The following is a 25,738-nucleotide window of genomic DNA, read 5'->3' on the forward strand; positions in this document are numbered from 1 at the left end:
CCAGGAACTACTTTTCATTCAGGAAGTAATTTTTCTCTCTCTTTTTCTTTTTTTTAATGCCATTTCACTTTAAAGGAAATTCTGAAGAGTCTTTTATCTTTGTTCTAGATGTTTAGGAAGCCAAACATATGTAGGAAGTTTAGTTTTGTTTGAGTCTGTACTGTGATAGCATGAATTAATCAATTTAATTTTTTTGTTGCAGCTTGCGGAGAATATCTTTCAGGCTCCAGGGGGACTTTCAGTTACCCTAACAACCCAAGCAGCCAGCGCTATGATAATGGGGTCAGCTGTGCCTGGGTTATTCAAACTGCTCTCGACAAGGTAAAATAGAGTTCAAGTTAAAGAAACCCTCCACAGGAGCCTCAGCTCACCAGAGTACATGTGACGTATTTGTGAACGCATGACATAAAGATGGTCACAAGTTCTGTATTCTTACAATCCTTCAGGCTCCTTAATGTGGGCAACATTTTCAAAGTTTTTCTAGTAAAACTGAGGATCACAATTTATTCTTTCTCACAATAATCACATTTTAAAAAAACAACAACAAATAAAAAAACAAACTCAACTGCAGGATACATCACACAGAGGGTGGGTGACACACTGGAACAGGTTGCCCAAGGAAGTTGTGGATGCCCCACCTCCAGAGGCATTCAAGGCCAGGCTGGATGAGGCTCTGGGCAGCCTGGTCTGTTGGTTGGTGACCCTGCACGTAGCAGAGGGGGTTGAAATTAGATGGTCATTGTGGTCCTATTCAACCCAGGCCATTCTGTGATTCTATAATAAAAAATGATTGGAGATTTCTGACAAGTTTGTGAGAACTGGCATCATCCACCACCACCTACGGAAGGTGCCTGTCCTCTGCTGCTTTAGACTGGGCTTCATCTGTAATTATTCAAAAAGCTCTGCTCTGGTTGGCTCCACAGTTAGTTCATAAGTTAAGTGATCCCAGAACAATTTTCTGTTTTTCCATTTCTCATTTCTGAGCTACAGAAATGTGGATTGCTGAATTCATATGGTCAGTAGTTATATGCAATAATTAATTATTTTAAGGATTATTTTTTAAATGTTCTGATTTTAATCTGCAACTAAGGATTTAATTTGTGTTATAATTCACTATAAAAAGATATGTTAGCTCACCATCTAGCACTGAACTTCTTACTGGGGATTAAAATTTTCAATCTACTTTTGACATTGCATAGGAATGAAATACATAGTTTTATAAACTAGCGGTTGCTATTGATATATAGAACACTATATGCAGCATATCTTCAGCTTTTAGACTCACAGGGACTACTATTGTCTTCAGCAGAGCTATATCAAAGCTCATCCGCAGGGGATCTGAACTTACCTGAAGCTGTGTATGTTACTGTTTATATAGAGAGTATTTACAGTGCGCCAGTACAAAACTCCCATGACAGTATTTTCAGTCATAGAATAGATTATAAAACTTTCTAGATCTGATTTCAAGCCTTTTCCAGTATAGTATGTGGCAGACACAGGAAATGATATCGATCATATATTTATGGGAACAGTGCTATTTCCATATCCAAATCCTTTCTGATCTCCTCCCCTTTATTTTCACCCTAAGATTCCGTAGTATCTTCTGTCCTGGAACTCTTCAGGAAATGTCATAATGACTCCAAAGCACATAGATACTCAAAGCTGTGTGAACAATAATATCAGCTCTATGTAGGATTACAGCACAATCTTTGCAGATGGGAAAATAGAGATTACTTATTTTGTTACTTCCTGTTTAGATTCTGCATATTACTTTCCCATTCTTCCAACTGGAGGCAAGTACTGACTGCAACTCTGACTTCCTTCAAATCCACGATGGAGCTTCAGCATCAGCGCACATGCTGGGAAAATACTGTGGTTCTGACCCTCCTGTAGAGCTTTTCAGTTCCCACAGTTCCCTTTATTTTTGGTTTCGCTCAAATCACACCATTACTACTGGAGGTTTTACTGTTCATTGGGATTCTCGCGATCCTGGTAAGTTGGATGAAATGTCAGGTAATGCAACGTGTTTGCAGCTTTGGAGAAAAGTGGCTGATTTATTTCTAAATAAGAAATTTAAGTGGTGTAGTAACATTAATTAAATGGCTCTTCCAGGAAGTGCATTCCCAGAGAGAAACTCTAAATCATGTTGTGCAGCATCAAGCTCACTTCAGTCTTCTGTGTGCTGTCTAGGAAAAAAAAGAGTGGACTAGGTTGTGTTCTGAAGGAAACATGGGATGGGGAGGAGAAAAAGGCAAGGAAAATTCAGAGGCAAAACTTTTTTTCCAGGAATGCTTACTGAAATGCTCTTTTTAATGTGTTTTTTTTTTTTTTTTTTTTCTTTCTTCAATTTACATTATTAGGTAGGTAATTACTAATTGACAAATATGGACACAAATTGAAAACAGAGTTTGTTTGTTTGTTTTTTAAGAAATAAAAGCAAAGAGGAAGAGATATAGATTTGATTTGACCGCACCAGCTCTTAGATAGAAGACATGAGTTGCCCCTGCCATTACCTTCCTGGTATGGGGGAGGGGGAGGTGCTTTTACAGTATGTACATAAAACATCCTTCCCTGTAATCTACTCTCTTAAAAATGAGAACAGATGTGTGCTAGGGTAAAACACAGTGACTCTATATACAACAGATATAAATTCAGATTAATTTAATAAAGCCAATCTAAAACAATACATTCAATTTTTAAAACAATTTTTTAATCTAAGAAGATTTTCTTCTCACAATATTTCCATTATAATTGTGAAAGAATCTTTCACAGAAAAAATAATGGGAGATTTGGATTTTATAACTGAGCTGTGTAAATAATTATAAAAAGTACAGGGAGATGCAACTAGTTGCTCTATTTGTTTGGGTTTATTTTTTGTTTCTGAATTTATTCTGGGTACCTGCAGTTCAGCTTTTGACCCGATGTGCAGTGTTAAAGACTATATTGTTGTATGTCTTTTATCTGTTAGAATGCGGTGGTGAGCTAACAGGTACTTATGGCTCAATAAGCTCTCCAGGGTACCCTGGTAACTATCCTGTAAATAGGAACTGTATCTGGACCATTTCAACCGATCCTGGCCTCCTCATCACTTTTGCTTTTGGCACACTAAGCCTAGAACACCATGAGAACTGCAGTTATGACTACTTAGAGGTAAGGTTTAATTGTGCATTATGACTTCATTTTATGGCAAGGTTACTACAAAACAAGATATTTCAAAACTTTTTATACGTAGAGAAGTATACTGTTTGATATTAAATCTTGGGTTAAAATATTCATTTGTACTTACTACAGCTGGTACTGCACTCAGGTACTGTTGGTAAAAACAAAAAGAAGATGGAATTCCATTCCACTGAAGTCAGTGGAAGTCCTGCAACTAGGGAGGATAGGATTCAGGTCAACTGTCTGGTGGGAAGCTTTCACTTCCTTGCAAGGTTCAGTCTCCAACTTCCCAGTTGAATATCAACCCACTGAGTATTAACCTAAGTAAAAGAATTAGACAAAAGGAACTAAAATTAATGGGTTCATATTACAGTACAATCTACTACTCTTTGAGTGATCTTAGGCCTTACACTCAAATGCAAAGTAATAGTTTTCACTAATACCCTCTCACAAAAATGACAGTGTCATAACTGAATATTGCAGAGCGTGGTTTCAGAAAAACAGTTCAACACTAGATCTGATACTTTTTTCCCTCTCACAAACCCCATGCTCTCCTAGGAGTGCTACCAGATAAACTGGTTAGTCTATTTCTATTCCCTGTGTGTCTGGAGCTTCCACCATAGGCTTTCCTCCTGCCCCTCCCAATACAACTTAAAGTATTTGTACCGTCCACAGTTGACACGCATCTGATAATCCTAAACAGGTGATTTATCATTCTGTCTAGATTCGAGATGGCCTTCTTTCAGAAGACACTCTCCTTGGTAAATACTGTAGCACTGGATCTCCACCTCCCCTCCAAACAACTGGACCATATGCATGGGTTCACTTTCACTCTGATGATGCGGTTACTGACAAGGGCTTTCACATTGTCTATACAACATCAGCTGGTAAGTAAAAATCAGTATTAAAGTTTAGTCTGTAACCTTTCTAAGGCATAGCCACCGGGAGACAGATGACTGCAATTAACACTTGCAATTTAATAACATAGTGTCTTGGATTTGCAGCCGTTGCTAAGGGGCAACCTAAACTAAAAGAATTACTGTAGTTGTGAATATTTCAACTAACGTTTTGTTTTCTTAATACAGCAGATCTAAGCTGTGGAGGAAACTACGCTGACAGTGAAGGGGTTATTACATCTCCTTTCTGGCCTAATCCATTTATTAGCAGTCGACAATGTATCTACATTATCAGACAGCCAGAGGATGAAAAGATATACCTCAACTTCACACATTTGGAGCTGGAGAGCCACGCTGGTTGCTCATTGAGTTACATTGAGGTGACTTTTCTTTAGCAGTTCATGTGAAAGGTTGTTTAAATGTATTTACAATCCGAGGTAGCGTGGTTTCTTTCTCAAGGGCCACTGTAGAACCAGATGTTCATCAAAGGTTTAAGTATATCATTGTGTTAGGTTTCCAGACTCAGAGGGACTGAAAGATAAGAGAACAAGGAAATCTTTCTAGCATAGCATTAATTCTTAATCTCCTGTACATGATGAAGATAGAGTTTGGACCTTAAGTAAATGCATGTCAAACAAGAAAAACAGAAATAATGCAACAGTCTCTAGGCAGCGTTTTCTGAAGTTGTGGTGTTATGCTGAAAATAATGCACTTATATATGCTGTACTTTCTTCGTTGATCTAACATCTTCATGTTTCATCTAAATCTACTAAGTGCCACCTTTTAAGTATGATAGGTATTATTTATTCAACTTCTTTCTTACCCCTAAGCCCATTAAATCTAGATCTGCATGTCTTTAATCAACCACAGATGAAGTTTGGTTGTGTAGGGCTGGTACTGGTGGGGATCACTGGGAGCTCCCACTGGAGGCAGCAGGGATGAGTACCACAGCCAGAGCTGTCCCGCCACCTCAGCCAGAAACAGGGTGACTGGCATCAGCCTCAGGCAATGAATTCCTTTCTCTGGGGGATAGTAACAAGCCAAGACTGGGCTAGACCATGTGTTGTAGATAAGAGCTGGAGCTTGGTTCTGCTGAAGCCCCTGATGGGGAGCAGCTGATGGTCCTGGGAGCTGAAATGCAGCCCTGGGCAAGGTGGGAGAACCTTCAGGCCCCAGCAAGTTCTGGTGGGTTCAGCCAGCCTGTGCCATCTTCACAAGGACAGCATGACAGGTCTTCTGTGTCACAGCCCAGTTCATCTTATCTCAAGGAAGAGTGAATGACTTCATTCTACGTGAAATGGCTGCTATCTGTACAGAACTCTGGTTGCACTGCATGGAGATAAACAGACATAAAACAAATTCAGCTACAGCCCCTGGATGATGTAGCTATCATGGATAAGCCAGGTGCATGGAAGAGGGAAGCTGGTGGCCAGTGGGGAGGCACTGGGAGAAGCAGTCCGAGGCCCAGCAGGGCCAAGCTTACAGGCAGCTTCAACCACAGCAGTGTGGCATGGCGGGGCTGTGCAGTTGTGAGGTTTTGTGTTTAACCTCTTTCCGAGTAAGTGAGGCACAGGCCTTGGTGAGCTCCCTTTAGTTAATCTGTTTGTATAAGATTTGTTATTGTGCTAACATTGCTCCTGTTTCTCCTTCTCTAACTCAGAGACTTTGCCTGGAATGAAGTGTAATTAATTTTTGTAATGAGAGGAGAAGTGTGTTTAATGAACACAGACAGCTTTTGTTTGTTTGGCCTGGTACTCCTCATGCTAATTGCTTGTGGAACAGCAGCTAAATTCACCACAACCAGAGAAACAAAACCAGTTCTGTTGGAAACAATCAGTTTGCATTAATTCAGCAAAGCATTTACCTTGTTTGCTGGTCAGTCACAAGCAGTTCAGTTTTCCTGTATTTGTCTGCTTTGCCACTTCTTAGCCTTCCTTCTCATCAACTCAGCTCAGCCTAGAGCAAAACGCACAAGAATCGTGGTTTCAAGTCTTGTTCTTTCAAAGCCTATTTTCCAGATATGCTTTTCTAAAATACTATTTCACTGGATTTTATGATGAAATTCAACTGGGGAAATGGATTTTAGTTTTGGATGCTTAAGTTATTTTCAAAATCACTCTGTGATAATTATTTTGTCACTTTGAGAAGTAGCGTATTATTCACATCCCTGGTGATAACAGGAAATCACAGCAGCCAGACGCTGCTTGCAGACACTGGCTGAGGGAGGGATGTTTAGTCTTTGACTAAGGAAGGAGTGGCCTGGGACAAGGGGTCTGCAATGAGAAACTAGACACAATAAAACTTATTTAGGACTGTGACATAGTGCTGCAGAGGTAAGGTATTAGCTATGCCAGCTCTTCTAACTGGCAATACGAAACATTATTCAAATGGTTTAGAGAACCTGTCATTTTTATAACTTCTATTTGGATTTTATAAACCAAAAGCGTAAGCAGAATCAGGTCAAGAAAAAAGTAAACTCAGGCAAACTATAGTTCTGTAAACTTCTTCATAAACATCTTCTGAATACTCCAGCTTAGTTTGAGATTTTATTTACTTCCTCATAAATCCCATATAACTCTCTCACCTTGAGTCTAGGTCCCACAGAAATTTAAAGTGCATTAGTCAGAGAAGCATTTCTCCACAGGGAAGTTGCTAAACAAAGCAATTGAACCACTGCCTGCTCACCTGTCTACCCAGCACTCCAAGCTCTTCCTTCCTTCTCTCTCAGCCCGTGAAATGACACAGCTGAGGAGAAGAGAAGAGGTGACGAGAGGGGATCTGAAAACTATATGTCCTTCGCTTGGTCCCTGATAGGCAAATAGCAGGGGACCTGTTTTAGGACCTGTTTGTTGACTCTCCTGTTGGAATGGAATGAGTGCTTCAGAGGGCGTTCAGAGCACCTTGGCTGTACTTCTGCTTAGCCTGATCCTAGACTTACTCACAGCCTGTGAGTTCAGAGCCTGAAGATTGGAGATGCAAATACCTCTTACTGTTCTAGTCTCCTTGATAATCATGATTCATAAGGTAGTGCACAAGTCTCCTTTGATTTACAAATTGAATAAGGGCAGTGCAGAAGGTATGAACTGAAAGCTTTTATAGCTTTATTATCATTTTCATGCATTGAGCCCTTCAGAAAAATGGAAAATCTTACTGCTTGTAGACTCGCAGTTGCACCTTTTGTTGCAGTGAATGTTTCTGGCTGTGTTGATGAATATGTGTGATGTGACGTGATATTTCTGGAGAAGCGCCATTAAAAGGTCACTATAAACTTCATGGCCAGAGCAAGGAAACTACAAATCTTGTCCTTTAATTTTCCACAGCAGGCTTTTAGTGCTGGAAAAAAAAAAAAAAATCATAGTTATCACTAGTGAGTAACTTACCTGTCTCTTTCATATGAAAGGTGTCACTTATGGAAGCACATGACCAAACTGTCTTAAAGCTGTGATTCATTGAGACAATTTGTTTCATTCTTGTGATCTGTGATAGTAGTGTGTCTTCTGTGCCTATAATCAAGTCTAGGTATCAAATACCAAAGCTTTTAGGATAGAAGCATAGAATCCTTAGAATTAAAAGGGACCTTTAAACATCACATAGTCCATCTCTACTGCAACAGGGGCGAGCACAGCTAAATCAGGTTGCCCAGGGCCTGATCTAGCACTGTCTTCAAAGTCCCCCTTGAAAGTCTCTTTTTTATGATCTGATGTACTTCTTTTTTTCTTATTAATGATTAGGTTCGAGATGGTGACAGTGAGATGTCTTCTCTGATTACCAGACTGTGTCACAGTACAGCTATATCTCCAATAACTTCTACAAGCAACAGTCTCTGGATCGAGTTCAAGTCTGATGCTTCTGTGCAAAGGGCTAGCTTCAGGGCTGTTTACCAAGTTGGTAAGAACTGCTGACTTGCACAATGAAGTTGTTTGTAATTTCAATGCTTTCAATGATTTTGCTGCTATATTATCCACCTACTGGTTCTAAGATAAACTTCAAAGGAAAGGAAAGAAGAGAATAGTTTGTTTATTCAATGCTGCTTTTAGAAATACAAAGGTAATGTTTGCAGTAGGTTTGTTGTAGACACTTCTGCCATATTTGGAAATGTATTCCCCATTGTTTCTATTAATAATACATTGCTTACCGCTAACATACTAAAGATAACATAACTATAATTCTGGCAAAATGTTTATACTTTCATTATTTCTGTCTTTTAGTTCTTAATCTCTAATGCATCTGTCTAAGCATATGTAATAAAGCTTTACCTTGAGCATGGGGGCCCAGGTGAGCCTCTTGAGGTTTGACAAATTCAAGAGTAAGTCTGGGGTTGTGGTAACCCCTACTATCATTGCAAGCTGGGAGGTATAAGGATGGTAGAACACAGCCCTGCTGAAAAGGACTTGAGGGTATTGGTGGATGCCAGCAATGTGCATCCTGGGCTGCATCAAAATTAGTGTGGCCAGCAGGTCAGAAGGATGATCCTGCCCATCTGCTCTATGCTGGTGAGCCTTCACCTGGAGTACTGTATCCAGATGTGGAGTCCTCAGTATAGGAGAGATACAGACCTGTTGGAGTTTGTCTAGAGGAGGTCAGAAAAATCATCTGAAGGATGAAACATCTCTCCTAGGCTGTCTCCTAGGACAGGCTGAAAGAGGGAATGTGTGCCAGGGAGATTTGTTAGAGGCCTTTCAGTACCTACAGGGGGGCTGTGAGAAAGAAGAGAACAGGCACTTTGGTGTAGGATCTGTTGTGATAGACAAAAGGAAATGACTTCAAACTAAGAGCGAAGATTAGATTGGATGTAAGGAAGAAATTTTTTACAATAAGTGTAGTGAGGCACCCTGTGTCCTTGTTCATTGTAGAGGAGTTGGACCAGATGACCTTTAAGGATTCTGTCCAACTCGAAAGATTTTATGATTCTATGAAATGAGTCAAATCTCTTAAATATTCATGGTCAATATTAAATTGAACTTCTGTAAATATACGTTTATGCTACGCAGTAATATGTTCTTTTAAGTATGTTTTTAATTCTAGCTGGTTGAACCACAGTAGATGCTATGAAATGACAGGATTTTAGATGTGGTTTCCTTCTAATGATGGTGATATAGTAATATTTGATAGATATTATATTATGGGTTTGTCAAAACCATTCATCACAACTACTGATTCTTGGTGTCTCTTGGCAGCTTGTGGAGGCTCCCTGTCTGGAGAAGGCACTATCCATTCACCTTACTACCCAAGGATGTCCTCCCAGCCAAAGACCTGTGAGTGGATCATCTCCCAGCCAGTGAGCAAAGTGGTGATTCTTAACTTTATCGACTTTGGCATTCGAAATACAACAACTTGTGACTCGGACTATGTTGAGGTAAAGAATATTGCATTTATAATACACATAATTCTCAGAAACTCTTAGCTGTGTGTTCCTCCTTATACTCATTTCCACAAAAATGTTTGATTTATTGAGGATGCCTTTTATGATGCTGTTCTTATGAAGTTATTTGCTCTTACAACTTTAAAACAATCAAACTTTTTATGGAATATTTTGAATATACTGTTCTTCAGGTCAGAGATGGCAATAACACAGAATCTCCTCTTTTGGGAAAATATTGTGGCACAGCTGTACCATCTAGAGTGCAATCTACAAGGAACAATCTCTATATCAAATTCAGAGCTTCCTCTCTTACCAACCTTGGCTTCAGAGCTCAGTACTGGCCATTAGATACAAGTAAGAATTTTCTTGTTTTGTGTATAGAGTGTTGGGATTTTACAGATTTTCTTGTACACTGAAAACAGAGGCCCATTGAGTATTACAAAGGTATAATGGGAGAAAAAAATCAAAGTGTATCACAGCGTAGTATGCATGAGACAAAAATGTTCATGAAATATCAGTAAAGTAACAAATGTTGTAAGTGCCTTGTAGTTGAATTAATATATTATTTAACTTGTTTAAAATCTCTACAGTATGCGGGGAGTCTCTCACTGGCTTAGAAGGAACAATTACAAGTCCTGGTTACCCAGATGTCTACCCACACGGTATTAATTGTACCTGGACCATCAGCATTCAATCTGGCTACCTTATCCGCCTGACGTTCACGTCATTTAACTTGCCATTTGATAGCGACTGCAGAATGGATTATCTTGAAATATATGACAACAGCACCATGCAAAAATTGGGGAGGTATGTTCATTAGCCTATAGAACTTAATCACTGTAGAGTGTGCTCTGTTCTGTTTCTGTACATCTTTCCAATTTGTTTCCTTAAGTTTTGCATGTAGTTTAATCACTCCACTGAAACATTAACAGCAATTCTGCTAGCATAGTAAAGGCAACTTCCTCTCCTCAACCAGAGAACAAGAACCCCATTTAATAAATGCTATATACTAGGAGAGTAGCTGCCACTGTCCAGCTCCATTAACATTTTGATATATGGGAAATATATTCAAAAGCATTAATATATCTGTTCTAAGGAAAACACATGATTTGGAACACCTGCAGAGATGAAAGAAAGATCATTTAAAAGAGATTACTTAAAAGGATGTGTATCGGATCTCAGCAAGAATTAAACTGAAGTCATTGTCTTATAGAGTTTTATTTCCACTTCCTCCTGATCTGTGCTGTTTTATTAGGTTGGAAAAATCTAACAAATGTTTTCTTCTCTCTCCCTCTTAATCAGCTCTGTTATATACAGGGTTTTCTTGCTAGCCTAGAATTCAAGAACATTTCATCTACTTGAGCACAGAACTCAACTGCATTTGCAGTCTATAAAATAGTTGCTAGATATGGCAATATTTTGGAAAATAAAGAGCAAATGACCATCACATTATAGTTGAGAGCATTTTGCCACCCTGGTCTTTTGTCAGCCACTCAGGCTATGCTGTAGGTACAGCATGGACTAATTTCAGTAAGAACTGCACAACTTGATAAACAATTTCTCCTCTGACTTTGCCACAAATGTTAGATCTGTATTCTTGTACGTGAAGAGTGTTATTTAGCCTCACGATACAGCGTTTATGTTTGAGATCTCTATAGTTCAGAGGTGACATATATATGCAGCTGTTCAAACCTCACAAAAACCGAATCTTCCAGTAATACAGATGCTTCATAAAGCACCGTCACTCAATTTGGGTCATTTTTTTGCTGCAGGTACTGTGGAAGATCAATTCCACCATCTCTTACTAGTGGTGGCAATGTGATGATGTTGTACTTTGTGACCAACAGCGGCATTTCTTCTGAGGGCTTCTCAGCTAATTATATCTCCTTGCATGCATCAGAAGGTAAAATGTCAGTATGTCGTCATGCAAATTAAATGTTTTCAGTTGTCACTGTAAATAACCACTGTAAGAAACAGAAACTTTATTTTCTGTGTTTATGTAGGACTGCTTGGTGCCTCCTCTATCCCCTTCTTATTTATAGCTACTTGATTCAAAAAGCATTTCCCTCTCTGGAAATATGACCGACACGGAAAGCAATTTATGTAAGCAATACTGCTGTTTTCTTTACAAAGTCACTAAGAGCTGACAAGGTAGAAATGTATGAATTATTTTGGAAAATTATTTCCTGAATTTGTTCTGTCCACCCCAAGCTGAGTTGGGTGATGTAGGAAAACTCACTTTAATGGAAAGCCACCTGAGCATCTCAGGTGCCATACAAATTAGTTTAGCTCCTATTCGGGTACAGTGTTGATTGTAGGCAAAAAAAAAAAAGTCACATCAAAATATAACAAATTAGCAAATTAACCTGAAAGCGCAAGCAGCTTTTTTCTCTTCTCTCTAAGATTGAGTTCAAATTGTCAGTCTCCAGAAGAACTCAAGGCTCCTCTTATGCCTTAAACCTATTATTTAAGTATCTTTTAAGAAATGATACATGTGGGGAAAAGCGACTATTGAAGAGAATGACTTCTCATTCACTTAGTAGTGTAAAACAGAGAAAAAAATGGAAAATTACTCAAATTGCAACTGATTTGAAGGTTTTCCAATGTGAGCATATCTGTGTTTTCAAAATATGCCAAACCCACTAAGCCTCTTCTAGTGTTTGCACATCTCCCTGACAAACAGTTGTTCTAGCAGTGACAGAGCTGCATTTGAAGGAGCAGCTTTGAAAGGCTGTCAAGTACCTTCTCATACATTTAAAAGGCATGTCTGCTGTTGCTCTCCTTGCTGCTAAACCTACATCTGTAGTAGAAGAGGATATGGGTCAACAGACAGATTGTATTGTTCATTAATGTGATAGTTTTCCTTTTTTCCTTTACTTCAAGTAAATATTGCATAGTTGGATTTGATATATAATAGCAGCTCTTCTCACAGTTTATCAAGATCAGAATACTTTCTAGTTAGTATTAATCTGTATTTCTGTCTCTGGCATCTTATTTCTCTGACTTTATTGGTTATTTGTTGCTATCTGACTTATTGGTTTATTGGTGCTGAACCCAAGTTTTTCTTTCTACCTTTGCTACTCTGCCCCCTTTCTTCCATATCCTCCTCCTTTACCGCTGCCACTGACAAGGTATTCTCATCCAAAGCACTGTTATATGCATCATGCGAGGTTCAAACTGTACCAGTATTGTCTGTGGAATGGTTTCGAAGTATATTTTTAAAATGAAATCTGTTTTCTCTTCAATATTATTAAAGACAGTGAAATGATTTTTATGGATGAATCTCTCCCAACATTTTCTTTTCCCATATTTTTTCTTTCCACTTAATTAGTACAGGTATGTTTACTACTTTTCGGCTTAGAATCATAGATTCCTTTGAGTTGGTAGGGACATTTAGAGGTCATCTAGTCTAACTCTCCTGCAATGAACAGGGACATGTACAGCTAAATCAGAGACCCAGAGTCTGATCCAGCCTCACCTTGAAAGTCTTCAGGCACAGGGCACCAACTGCATCTCTAGGCAACCTGTTCCAGTGTCTCATCACCCTCACTGTAGACTTTTTCCTTATAACTAAGCTTCATCTCCTCTCTTTAGGCTTGAAGCCATTTCCCCTTGTTCTCTCCACAGACCCTGCTGAACAGTCTGTCCTCTTCTTTCCCATAGCTCTCCTTCAGATTCTGAAAGGCCACTCTCAAATCTCCCCAGAATCTTCTCCAGGCTGCCCTCTCAGCCTGTTCTTTTAGGAGAAGGTGTTCCATCCCTTGGATTGTTTCTCTAGGCCTCCTCTGGATGTGCTCTAACAGGTCTTAATAGGATCTTTAATGAGAAATATTGCAAAAGTGATAACTCGCTTTCTTCTTGCTCAAAGCCAAAATTATGATCTCTGGAAGAAATGTTGTTTCTTTTTTTCACTTTAAGCACCGTAATTTGCATATGTATGGTAACATAGTGAATAACTACTGAAACTGAGACTAATAACCCTATTAAAAAGTTGAAACCACAATTTCTCTTCACAGAAATTTCTTTCCTTTGGCCTCAGCACGAGCATTGTAATACTATAACTCAGTTGTCATAAATACTGGACCATTAGCATTCATTTCTTATTAAGAATAAAGTGTTGAAGCTGCAATGGCCTGGGAGAAGACAAATATGTGTTTGTGGACTTCACTGAGAGAAGTAATTTAACACTCCTGTGAAATTATATTGAGTTAAGTTTTCCTACTGTGAGACTTTTAGGCCTGCTATTTATCTTATGTATATATCCAGTTACACTAGGGTAGTGAATTGCTGAAATAATAATATCTGAGAGAATCACCAAAGCTATGGATTTTTTTTTTTAACATTTGCTGTCTATTTTCATTTTTCTGTTAAGAAAAATATGCTTTTAATAATGTACCTTGTGCAGCAGGAATTCTTCGTATTTTTGAGCTATATTTTTTTAGCAAGCTACACTACAACCTATATCAGAAATGGTCAAAGCTGTTCTGGTTCACATTAGAATTTTCAATAGGCCTTTGCCTGAAGTTACTTCACAGAGAATGAACTATTGGAAAGATGGACAACATTATAAGACAAAAAAAAAAAAAAAAAAAAAGTAAAGGAGGATACGTATGAGTGAAAAATATTATTTATCTGAAACAAAACTAATTTTTTTTCTCTATGTATCTTACCAAACAATGTTTATCCGTGACTTATTAATTATTTGAAGAGTTGCAGGAAATGGCTGCAAAGCTATATTTCCTAGTTAAGAAGCTTGAATGCAGTGAGATACGGGCATGGCTATGATCCATAAAGTATAAGCAATTGTTTTAGCAGTCTGCTAGCTAGTAGCTGTGAACAGCTCAAAAGGCAGAAATGCTTCAGACAAATTTACCCGCACGATTCTTAGTTGTCTTAAGTGTATGTCTCCTACTTACACTGTCTGTACCCTAGATGCTTATTTCTTGGCTCTCTGTCTTTTGAGGATAAAGTCATCTGGAACCACAGAATCCATAACTCAAATACCAGATAGATGAGTGTCACAACATATAAATCTTGCAATAGTTTTTGGGTTTTCTTTTGCATATCTTGGCTGAAAAGCCACAGGGAAAAAAAAAACACCAAAAAACAACCAAAACGTGAAATTATTGAAAAGTTGTTGAAAAGGCTCAGTCATTACAGGAAGAGTTGCTCAGGCCTTGAAAGATCCAGGTATATTTTGTTGTCCATGAATTCTCACTAGTAAGCATTTATTTATTCATTCATTCATTAAGGAGTCTTCATTTCATCCTTTCCATTAAGAAGGGTCATCCTTAACAGGGCTTTTAGCAGATTGCTTTCCTGATACCTTTTTTTTAATCCCTGGTCTTTCTCTGGCCTTGGTGAAAGATAAGACTTCTCATTATCAGCCTGAGTTGTAAATGACACGATTTTCCAAGAGAGATAACTTGGCTTTAAACAGCTTCATTGTGTGTTGTGTTAGTTGAGAGTGACTGACTGCAGAAGGCAGAGTTTGAGAAAGATGAAGAAAGTATTTTGAGCCGGTGGACTTGGACTTAAGTGTGTACCTGACAGTGATGTATAGATCATAGAATCATTAAGGTTGGAAAAGATCTCAGATCATCTAGTCCAACCATCCACTTCCCTCCCATATTGCCTACTAAACCATGTCCCTCAGTGTTATGTCTGCCTTTTCCTTAAGCGCCTCCAGGGATGGTGTCTCTGCCACATCCCAGGTAGGCTGTTCCAGTGCCCAACTGCTCTTTCTAAGAAGAAATTCTCCCTAATACTCAACCTGAGATGTGTCATTATTGGTATCCGTATAAAAGTTGACTTCTCAATTTGCATCATGCAGACTAAAGCCAGTGATTATTTAGGAGGATGTTGCTTGGATTTTCTCTTTAGGTATATGAGCAAAGGCAAGAAAGGAAAGAAATGTTTGACAAATATATATGTGTACGGATACGCAGCATGGCTGAGTAAGACTGGGCTAAAATAGAGAAAGGATGTGTGCATCTTTGTCATCTACTCACCCTAAGTCTGTAGGAAAAGACTCAATCACCCAGCACTTGGCAACTTGTTAGGTCACTGGTCATGTTTGATCTTGTTATTAGTATGCCTATACATGCCTGTATATATGTGTAAAACTATATGGTATGTGTGTTTATGTCTAAATAAACAGGAAAAAGCTGGAGATTCTTTTTGAACAGCATTACCCAGTGTTTTTGAGAAGCTTGAGCATGAAACATTACAAAGGACCTTTGTGTGTGTTCCTGGTAAAAACTAAGCCTTCTGGAATCTGCCAGCAGTAGTAGCAGAAGACCCTGAAGTGCAGATGTGCTTTTTCCATTGCCAATGGTGAGGAACTTCATGTGAAAGTTCCTCCCTTTTTTGTTTTTTTTTCCCCTAAACATGCATTATGTTACATAAAAGTCTAATTGTTATGGATATGAGTTTTCCTTCTGCAGAGTGACATCAAAACAAAACTGCCATTTTATATATGCCACTACAGTTTTATTTTTAATAATTAGAATTGTGACAACTCATGAATGTCACTTCATGGGAAGGACATGGATATAATTTTCAGAACCACACGTGACTGCATGAGTGAGTGGTACAAAAGGTGGCATTTTTTCTCCACTGATGGCTGTTACAGTGAGTTGCTGCCATTTGTGGCTTTTTTCTTTTTTTTTCTTTTTTTTTTTTTTTCAGAACAACACATTCAGGACAAAAATCAGAAAGCAGATTGAATAGCTTTCAAAACTTCATATGCTGGCAAAGCAAGAAGTAGAGTTGCCCAGGACAATTGCTGCTGCCTTCTAATTTTTATGGGCTGCGATGAACGTTTGAGTTTGTATTTATTTCAGGCCTATAGTAATCACAATATGGAGTTGGAATGTGTTCTAAACTTTGGCACAAATTTCAAAGTTCATTTTTCTTGCTAATCTTGCTATCAGTTTTCTCTGACAGAGTCTATATATGACTGTGCTAGTGAAACCCCAAATGCTGTGTTAGTGAAGTGATTGCAAAAAAGGAGTTCCATCTCTCCTGCTGAAAGTGGAATACAATACATGGATCCATTTATCAGAAAAGAGTTGGCTGACACAAAATGAGAGTTCATTTGTGTTTCCTAATCCTAGTTTGCATTTAGACTGTAGCCAGAAGTCTGACATCTTGAAGACAGTTGCTCTTTACCATCTGTATTTGTCCCCCTTAGATCATAATGAAGATTACTAAAAATGATCTTAAACTTATAAATAATCTTCATTATTCATGCTGTATTTGTGAAAACTGAATACAACATGCAGTTTAAAGTAGCACCCTTTGGATATCATCTTTTGAATGGGTTACTGCCAAGAAAGCTAACTTTGGTGAGGGAGGGAACCTTGACATTCTTCCCAATTCTGTGGAGATTGTTCTTAAAAGGGCTGATAAAAATGATCTGGCTTCCTTGATGCTAATTTTACCCAAAGGACCTTTGTCTAGTACATCAATTTTAATATTCTTCCGGCTGAAAGATGGTATTCATGGCCTCAGCCCTCGAGTGAGTAAGGAATAGAGATATTACAACCCCTCTGTGCATTATGTTTTCATAAGTCAGGCATCCACCCTTCAAAAATGATAAGGTAATAATTAATTAGAAGTAACCTAATAAATAACACACCTTTTCAATTTAATTTTTAATTGCCTTCTGTCTAACAGGCCTTTAGGAAAAACTTGGGTCACGTTTCTAAGCCAGCTTTCTAACCCTGCAGGCAGGATTATCACGAAGTCTTGTGACTTTAGGGATCAGGGGGTTGACGATGCATGTTACAAAGCACCAGGGGTGTTAGTGCAGCATGTGTATTATAAGCACAGTCTTTTAAAGGGGCCAAGACTTACATGATTGTTGCACTTAATTTATTAAAGCGTGTTATATTATAATACAAATGATTAAAACTCTAGATGAAAAGTTAAATACTGATTTCAGGTGAAGTAGTGTGCAAAAAATTTTTCACTTGTTAATCACCAAAGTACAGCTCAATGGCAGAAAATTATTGGTCTATTTCTACATCCTGTTACTTTGTTCATCTCATGGTAAATTAGGAGCGTGTTGAGTATCTTGTTTTGAGGGTGTTTATCCTAGAGAAAGCATTTCCAACAGAAGCATTCCAGGTGACAAAGAATTCCCCCCCCCTTATTTTTTTCATCCCTTCTACTCTTTATTTTCAATATCAGAAAAAGCAAAAGTGTTTTACTAGTTAGAAAGGATAGAGAACGGTTGTGGAAATGACCAACCTCAGATGTGGAAGGCTTTAGCTTCTACTTCAGCCCTTCAACTGCTATGCATACAGAAGTATTATTTAAAAGTATTGCTACACTGCTGTACTATGTTAGAAGACAGGTTTCAGAGATCTGTGATTCAAATTAGTATAAAGTGAATCATAATATTCTGCTCACTTTTTGTTGTACTTTATATTCCATCTGAACCTGACCATTTGAAAATATGTCTTATATTTGCAACCTGTGGGGTCTGGATCAGAGGAACAGAATGAGACTGCAGGGTTTTCAAATTCAATCTATAACTTAAACCCTTCCCCCCTCCCCTCCCCCCCCCCCCCCAAAAAAAAACAAAACTACAGTGTGATTCCTTTCTTTATTAAATTAATCAAAAAATATCCTAATAGAAAGAAATAGTGAACTTCCCCCAGTTTTGTGTTAGGTTGGTAGTGTACTGCCTCCTAATTTCTGTGTGTCTGTATTCACAAACAGTTATTAACTTTGGAGCTTGTGATGTCATTCAGAGAGTGTTATGTATGATTCTATGTTTTTCTTGTACTTCATGCCTCTTGATGTTTTTCTCTGTTCTCCTATCCTTTACTTGCTAGGATAAATAAGTTAAGCTTTTCTAATTCCTCTTGCCTGCTGATCTGATTCCCCACCATCTTCCTAACTTCTCTCTTACCTGTTTTCATTTGATTTCTTGGCTTATTCCTGTTTATCTAGGTGAAGTATCAACATGAAGATTCTCTAATGCATGCAGTTTTTCTCTCCAAAATAAGTCTCATAAACCATTCTGTAGAATGTAGCTAGAGACTGCTTTCACTTTCCTTTTCTGCTTACCTGGGTTTTAGGTCAAATCTAGCTTACTCAGCTGGAATGACTCTGACATTGCCTACCTGTAACAGGCCCAGAGTTCTGGTAAAAAGTCAAATATAAGAAAGTCCATGAAAAATCTGAGTTCTGTTTGAAATTGAATTGAAATTTTGATTACATTCAACAGTGTGATGTATGCAAGATAAATTACAATGGAAAGGATGTTGGCTTCTATACCTATCTGTTAGAAATAGAAATTTCCTGTTAATTTAGCACAGAAAACAAGCTCGTTCATACTTGTTTCCGTTCTTTTTGAAGTGTGCTCACACAACTACGATACTGAAACTGGTGTGCTAACATCTCCGAACTATCCAGATAACTACCCTGTCCAGATAGAGTGCATCTACACCATCACAGTGGGAATAAACAGACAGATTGTGCTGCGCTTCACCAACTTCACTCTGGAAGGGAATTTACGCTGTACAGAGGATTATATAGAAATCAGGCAAGCCAAATTATTTATGTTGTTCTTATTACTGATAGCCACAAAAATTATCCAATTCCACTTAAGCATGTTTGGAAACTATAGCTTCAACTACATGCCTGTGCTGTCAAAGTGGGAAAAAAAGACTTATCAGAGAATTTTAAATGCTTTTTTTTCCCTCCGTGTTACTCCACTGACCATTTTCCTACCTAGCAAATTCTGTTTCTCAGGGCAAGTAGAGTGTGTGGACTGTACAGCTGTATGCTGTGTGTATTGAGTCCCTCAGAGCAGAAATAGAGAGTTTCATTGCCTGTTTTGTAAGATTTTCTGTTTTATATTTATAGTCTTTAACAAGCATCTTTCTGTGATGTAGCAATAAGAACATGTGCAAAATCTGTGATATTTGGCTCTACTGGTATCACCAGTAAACTTAGGATGCAAGCATGGTGATTCCTTTAAAATTTTAGAAGACTGAGCAGGATAAAGTAATAATTGCAGGAAGGCCAAGTGCATGCTTAAAACACAGCTGCACCAAGTGGTAAGCTGCTGTGTGGGATCTGCACTTTGAAGTGCCAGTGTACCTATTTCTCTGTCCTAAGCCTCTCTGGTTGTTTGCATGGGGTGTGCCACGAGTGTTCATGAGCTCAATGAGCATCACGATTAAACTAATTCTGCACATTACACCAAATATTCTGTATGGATTTTTCCTCTAAGTTCTTCTGTTTTTTGGAGAAAAAAAAAAAAGGTCTGCTATCTGAAATTGCAGAATCAGTTGGATTAAGATTTTGAATTCCTGCTGAATTAGTTGGTTGTTTCCAGATGTACACACAAGGTAGAGAAAGTTCTGAAAAACTGAAAGAATTTTTCACTACGTTCCAAGTGTCTCATTCTTTCATCTTAAAGCCATCAGTAAGAGACTAAACTTAATCTAACTTAAAGAGTTACAACCTTAATTTTGGGTTGACCTGATTTATGATAGTTGTTTTCTCTGTTTTTGAGGAGAAAAACTGAAAAAGATATTCGTGTATTGCAGAGAACTAACTCTGATGAGACTGTGAAGAGCTCAGTAGCATTTATTAGGCTTTCACATATGCCTAGAACATCTCCCAGTGTAGCTCAGAACATTGCTGCTGTCATAACTGGATTTCCACAAGATGCTTCATCAAACCTGATACCCTTATATGAGGTAGCTAGATCAGTCTTAGTTGAGTGTCACTCTGGTTTCTTGTCCTGAGGTGTCCTCTAACAAACTGCATTCAGTTAACTAAGAAAATGTTCATTTGACCATAGCTACAAGGGCATAGATGCAAGCCAGAGGAGATTCTGGCACAGTTCTTAACTGCTAGCAACCTGAGACGGCAGCAAGCTGTTTAATCTGGGAGGCTGACAAGAAATCAGGCCTTTGAGAGTGGCAAGATCTAAGTAGAAACTTATCCCAAAAGCCAAGATAAACCTTGAAAGCATTACTGTCTAGTTAAAAAAATATATCAAGATACCACCAGTATGTAAGTATAAATATACTTATTATTCTAATGACCTACAAGGGTATTTGTAACATTATTGCTTAATGTGAAACTATATTATCTTGATGCTAAGATTAAAACACAATTGGTAAGCAGACTGCTACCATCTTTTTTTATTTCTACGAGATATGTGCCAGACAACAGAATGTAGGATTTGCATCCCAATTATAGTAAAATATTGCTGCAAACAGTACTTAATTGAAAGGCTAGATGGAATTAATCATCTTGTAGAAACAACTATGACTGCATCTTTCAAAATATGCATCATAGGAGGCCTGAGAGATGAATTCCCATTTGTGCAGTGAGAAATAAATATCCTTTTTTAAAGTAAGCAATCTCATGTTTTTGTACTGAGCTGGGGAGTGAGAAATGAGAATACAGTTTTTACATCAGATTAGAAGTTTACCTTTAGTTGAAGCAATATTGAATGCAGCAGCATTGAATACAACTGAAATATTTAAGTCTGTCAGTGTCAGTGCTGGATGGACATGCTGGAGATACCCAACAAGGAGGTGCTTGTGGTAGGACCTCTTAACACAGGTGACAGTATTTGGTAGCTGTTTTTTCCATGGAAGATGAAGAACCAGGATTAGTCTTTCCTAAACCTGAAAGAATCCCAAAATTTTCTGCATTGTTGGTATTTCTCATGTTTTCTCTGGTTGACACATAGCTTTTCTTCTCTATCATTCTAGAGATGGAGGTTATGAAACATCTCCTTATCTTGGAAAATACTGTGGTACAGAGCTGCCTCCGGATATAATATCTCATGGTAACAAGCTGTGGATCAAGTTTGTAAGTGATATATTTGGCACAAGAGAGGGGTTTTCAGCAGAATGGGACGGTACATCAGCAGGTACAATGAGTATATCACGTATAAAGCCCTTTTACTTGTCTCATTTTTTATCTTAATCTTTTTTTTTTTTTTTTTTTTTTTTTGCACGTCTTTTCTACCTCTCATCCTTGTATGTCTCTGCTAATTACATAACAACACATATTCAGGTTCTTCAGACCAAGAAGATCACTTTGTTGTTCCTTGAAGGGAAGGATATACTTACTATTCCCTAGTAATATTCCCTGCTAATATTCCCTCCTAATGTAGCATCAGCTTTCATTTGTGTGTAAGTAAAAATGCAACAGAGAGGTTTTTGTTTGAAAAGTAACTTAAAACAAGAGCAGTCTTCACATTAGATAATTAATATTTCTAGGTGCTTTGGGCTCTTTTCCACTTTCAACAGTGTTGACTTAATGCAGATTTTTGGTTTATCACTTAAGATTAGGGCATGTGAAAAAAGTCAGTAGTGTGAATCTCACGTCATGTCTAAATCTCTGGTGTTCTCAATGTTAAATGTTGGTTTGGTTTCTTTGCCACTTTCAGGTTGTGGTGGGACTTTGACAGCAAGTTCTGGTATCTTCATGTCTCCCAACTACCCTATGCCATATTATCACAGTTCAGAGTGCTACTGGTTGCTCAGAGGAAGCCAAGGAACCCCGTTTGAAATCCAGTTTGAACAATTTCATCTAGAGTATCACCCAAAGTGCAACTTTGATTACCTTGCGGTATGCATACCATGAACCTTTGCTCTACAGGAGGCAGCTAAATATGATGAATGCAAGGGCAAGAGAAAACACATGGTCTTATTTTTCAAATGTTTTTGTGTGAACAGATCCAGAATAGGCAGTGGTGTGCAAAGGGAAGAAAAGCATTTGTGTCTAGATAGGCCACTTAAATGTGAATATGTCTATATCTGTTAAATTAACTGTATTTTGGACCAAGTACTTTGTGATCTTTCCTAGTAAACTACGTAAGACAATCACAATTGTAGTAACTCTATTGCTAATCCCAAATTCCATATTCAAATTGTTAAGTAGATTATTTGAATTATCATTATTGGATTATTTTAATTATAATTAGAGTACACTCTTACCCTCTCAATGAGTAAGTCCCTTTAAACTCACCAGTACTTGATTACTAGCTTCCTGTTTTTTGCACTGATTTGCTTGCTTGTGAAACGCCTGTCAGGCTTTTTCTGAGGAAAAATAATATTTAACCTCTTGTAAACCTAGAAGCTATTCCCCGAGCAGACACTTGGCAGGAGAAATTACTGGGATTTGTCATGCTATCAGCTTTATAAAAATTCAGTATTTAGCATTGTGCTGTCAAAGCTGAAGCAGTTCTAGTTTTTCAAATTCTGTAACAAACAGCAGAATCATCAAAATTATGTATTATGGGGGAACTGACATGCTTTTCTGCCTGATTTTAAATTTTATGCTCCTTTCATCTTCCTTTTATTCTTTCCATGAAGATATATGATGGCAACAGCAGCAATGCGAAACAACTTGGTAAATTTTGTGGGAATCAGATACCACAGCTCATCAATTCAAGTGGAGACAGTGTGTATATAAAACTGAGGACAGATAGCAGTGTGCATGGTGGAGGTTTTTTAGCTAACTACAAACAAGGTAAGTAAGCAAAAGATGATGAAAAGAACATGTTTCTATAGTTTAGTTTTTCCCTGAAACACCATCTTCCAGCCCATGATCTCACTTATTCATTAGCAGAGAACAAAGCAATAGAGCCTATTATTGACCCAGATTCCTTAGCCTGATCCAGACACAAAAGCCAGAAAACTAAAACCTGCCCATCATAGAGATAATTTCATAGCAGCAGGGTCTCCACTTCAGCTTTCTTCTATTACTTGCACCAATGGCACTTTCTGCTCCAGAGTCACTCAGAATACCTGGTGTTGAAAGTCCCCAACAGTGTGGATTGGACTGTTCTTGTTCACCTGTCTGCTCAGCCTCATGATCTCTCAACTGAAAAGGCAGATAGAGTAGGCTTCTCTGCCCTTTGGGCTGCTGTGAATTAGGATGGCAAAAGATAATGGAGTTATCTTTAGTTCTCAGGGATCATTAAGGCTGTTTAGGATGATTTAGGTGACCGGGAACACTTCAAAAAATTCATTTTTGTTTTATATTATGGGGTAGGGGTCACGTTTTTCTTTATAGAAGGGTGAGTGTAAGAATAGTTCTGCCCCAGCAATGTTGGAAGAATAACATTTGACAAAACAAAATAAAAAATACAGAGAGATACACAAGGAATTATAGTTATTCTATTTTTAGTTATAGCATCAGGTATTTTCCCAATATTTACTTTCCCCATTATGCATTATAGGTTAAGATATACTTTGGAGGGTAAGGAATTTCTCCTTATACAAAATGAGTTACAGACATCTTTGGGTACTCTAAATATGCCATGCTCAACTATTAGAAATTGCTGTAGGTTTTTAGACATTGTTGTCCCCTGTTGGGCAGTAGTAAATGCATTACAAAAAAACCTCTATAGCTGTTCACCACATGGAACACATAATTAGAAGGGTGAAGGAGTGTTGTCGTCTTAAGTCCTTAAAGATAACACAGATTAATCTACCATGTAATTTTCAGACTTCAAAATCAAGATAATGTATTAGAAAAGGGTTCTTTTTCTGCTCTATAAATAATTAAACAGAGCACTTACAAAGCATTTAGATACAGGAGTTGAGCTATCAGATGTGTGATCCACACTTCACATTCTTATTTAATTCCTGACGATGCACATGCACCCAAGAAAGCTTTCAATAGCTTGCCCAAAAGCTAAAATTATGTAGGAAGTAACAGTGTAAAATAAGAATGTTTTTATGCCAGATGCATTTATGTGTACATGAAAGAAAGGCAGTGATGAATTGGAAAACATTGCAAAGGAAAACTCAGTATCAAAAGTTAACATACAAAAGCACCTTTGTGCCAGATATATTTCTAATAAAATCACGATGGCAGGGGGTAACAGCTTTTGCTTATCTTACATTCTTCAAAATCCATTTCATGCTTTTCATCCTGTCCTTTCAAATAGTTATATGCCTCAGTGTAGCTTGCAGAAAAGTCCCTTTCTACAGGGTCCTGACCCTCAGCTGCATTCTGGAGGTTTTGAACTCTTAAAAACACAGACCTTACTGCTCTGTAAATCACTTGGAAAGAATCAAAAAAATGTGCAGAAGGTAGGTGTATTATTCCCTTTGACAGACAATAGAAGATTCTTGCAAGTGAATCTCAGCTATTTCTGTTGTTCAAACACTGCAGATTTGCTGTGCAAGGCAAGCAGCCTATCCTGCCTCCTGCCCACATCTCTGCACATCACTCTGGTCTGCTCCCAGCTCACGCTGTATACTGTCTTAAGATGACAGATCGCTCATGTTGACGTTTTCTGTCTTCAGTGGAAGTTGGGTTCAGGAAGACAAAGCTCACTGACCCAGTGCCATAGCTGTCATTCCACTTTTTGTCTAGCATAGTTCATTTTTTCTTTTTTCTGCCTTTCAAGGAAAGCTCATTATTCCAGGTGTGTGCCCAGTTTTTCTGCTCGGCTGTTATTGTATGACTTGAAATTAAAATCACAACTTTTGAAAGACTTTCATACCCACTTCATATTCCTGGGGCTAGCAAATCCAATATAAGCACTATAGTTTCCATTTGCTGATTTAGCAATTGGATTCTTGTTTTTTCTTCTAGTTTGCTAAAATAAACCATTTTAAGTTATCAGGCAAACTTTGTTGAGCACCGTTCCTCAAAACTGTTTCAAAATGATGAGGCAAATTTAGATCATTAGTTAAAATAATAATAATGCAAGAAACCATGCATTGGAACCATGCATTTAGAACTTAAGAAAGCAGGCCCCCCAGAAATCTTTACTACAGTACAAAAATTGGTGGATGTGTCTGCAAACATCAGGAAGAAAAACCATAGCAGAGATGAAAAATTCAAGTTTGGAAGGTCTTTTTTTTTTTTCTTCTCTCAGATCAGATATAGTACGTCCTTCAATAGGTAACAACTCCCTTTTTGTCTGTTATCTTCTCTCTAATCTCTGAATAAAAATACTTCTTACACTGTAGTGGTATCAGTAATTTCAAGTACTTGTTTGTTTTCAGATGCTGCAAATATAATTTATCACTTTTTTTTTTTTTTTTTAGTTTGCCACGAAGTGCTCACTGTTAACCGAAGCTATGGTGTATTGGAAAGTTTAAATTTTCCAAATAATTACCCATTGACGGAGCACTGCAGCTGGACTATTCAAGCCACAAAGGGGAATACACTCAGCTATAGCTTCACAGCCTTTGATGTAGAAGATAGACCTAACTGTGACCGTGACTACTTGAAGGTATGTACTCAGATTCTAGAAACAAGAATAAAAGAAAAACAACAACAACAACAGCAACAACAACAAAAAACAAAC

The 25,738-nt window shown here is 37.9% G+C and overlaps 1 protein-coding gene across 3 annotated transcripts in view; it reads left to right on the forward strand.

The window, feature by feature from the left end:
- The window catches only part of CUBN (cubilin), a 140,177-nt gene that overhangs the window by 21,926 nt on the left and 92,513 nt on the right, over window positions 1-25,738 (forward strand). For all 3 annotated transcript variants that reach the window (XM_048951451.1, XM_048951450.1, XM_048951452.1), the window contains 15 exons: window positions 203-321; window positions 1,758-1,992; window positions 2,969-3,150; window positions 3,884-4,046; window positions 4,245-4,435; window positions 7,787-7,943; window positions 9,233-9,411; window positions 9,609-9,771; window positions 10,008-10,224; window positions 11,190-11,320; window positions 18,790-18,976; window positions 21,171-21,331; window positions 21,854-22,035; window positions 22,782-22,938; window positions 25,476-25,663. In XM_048951451.1, the coding sequence (XP_048807408.1) occupies window positions 203-321; window positions 1,758-1,992; window positions 2,969-3,150; window positions 3,884-4,046; window positions 4,245-4,435; window positions 7,787-7,943; window positions 9,233-9,411; window positions 9,609-9,771; window positions 10,008-10,224; window positions 11,190-11,320; window positions 18,790-18,976; window positions 21,171-21,331; window positions 21,854-22,035; window positions 22,782-22,938; window positions 25,476-25,663 (2,612 nt within the window). The remainder of the gene's footprint in view (window positions 1-202; window positions 322-1,757; window positions 1,993-2,968; window positions 3,151-3,883; window positions 4,047-4,244; window positions 4,436-7,786; window positions 7,944-9,232; window positions 9,412-9,608; window positions 9,772-10,007; window positions 10,225-11,189; window positions 11,321-18,789; window positions 18,977-21,170; window positions 21,332-21,853; window positions 22,036-22,781; window positions 22,939-25,475; window positions 25,664-25,738) is intronic.

The sequence above is a fragment of the Lagopus muta genome, chromosome 7, assembly GCF_023343835.1.
Source record: "Lagopus muta isolate bLagMut1 chromosome 7, bLagMut1 primary, whole genome shotgun sequence".
NCBI lineage: Eukaryota > Metazoa > Chordata > Aves > Galliformes > Phasianidae > Lagopus > Lagopus muta.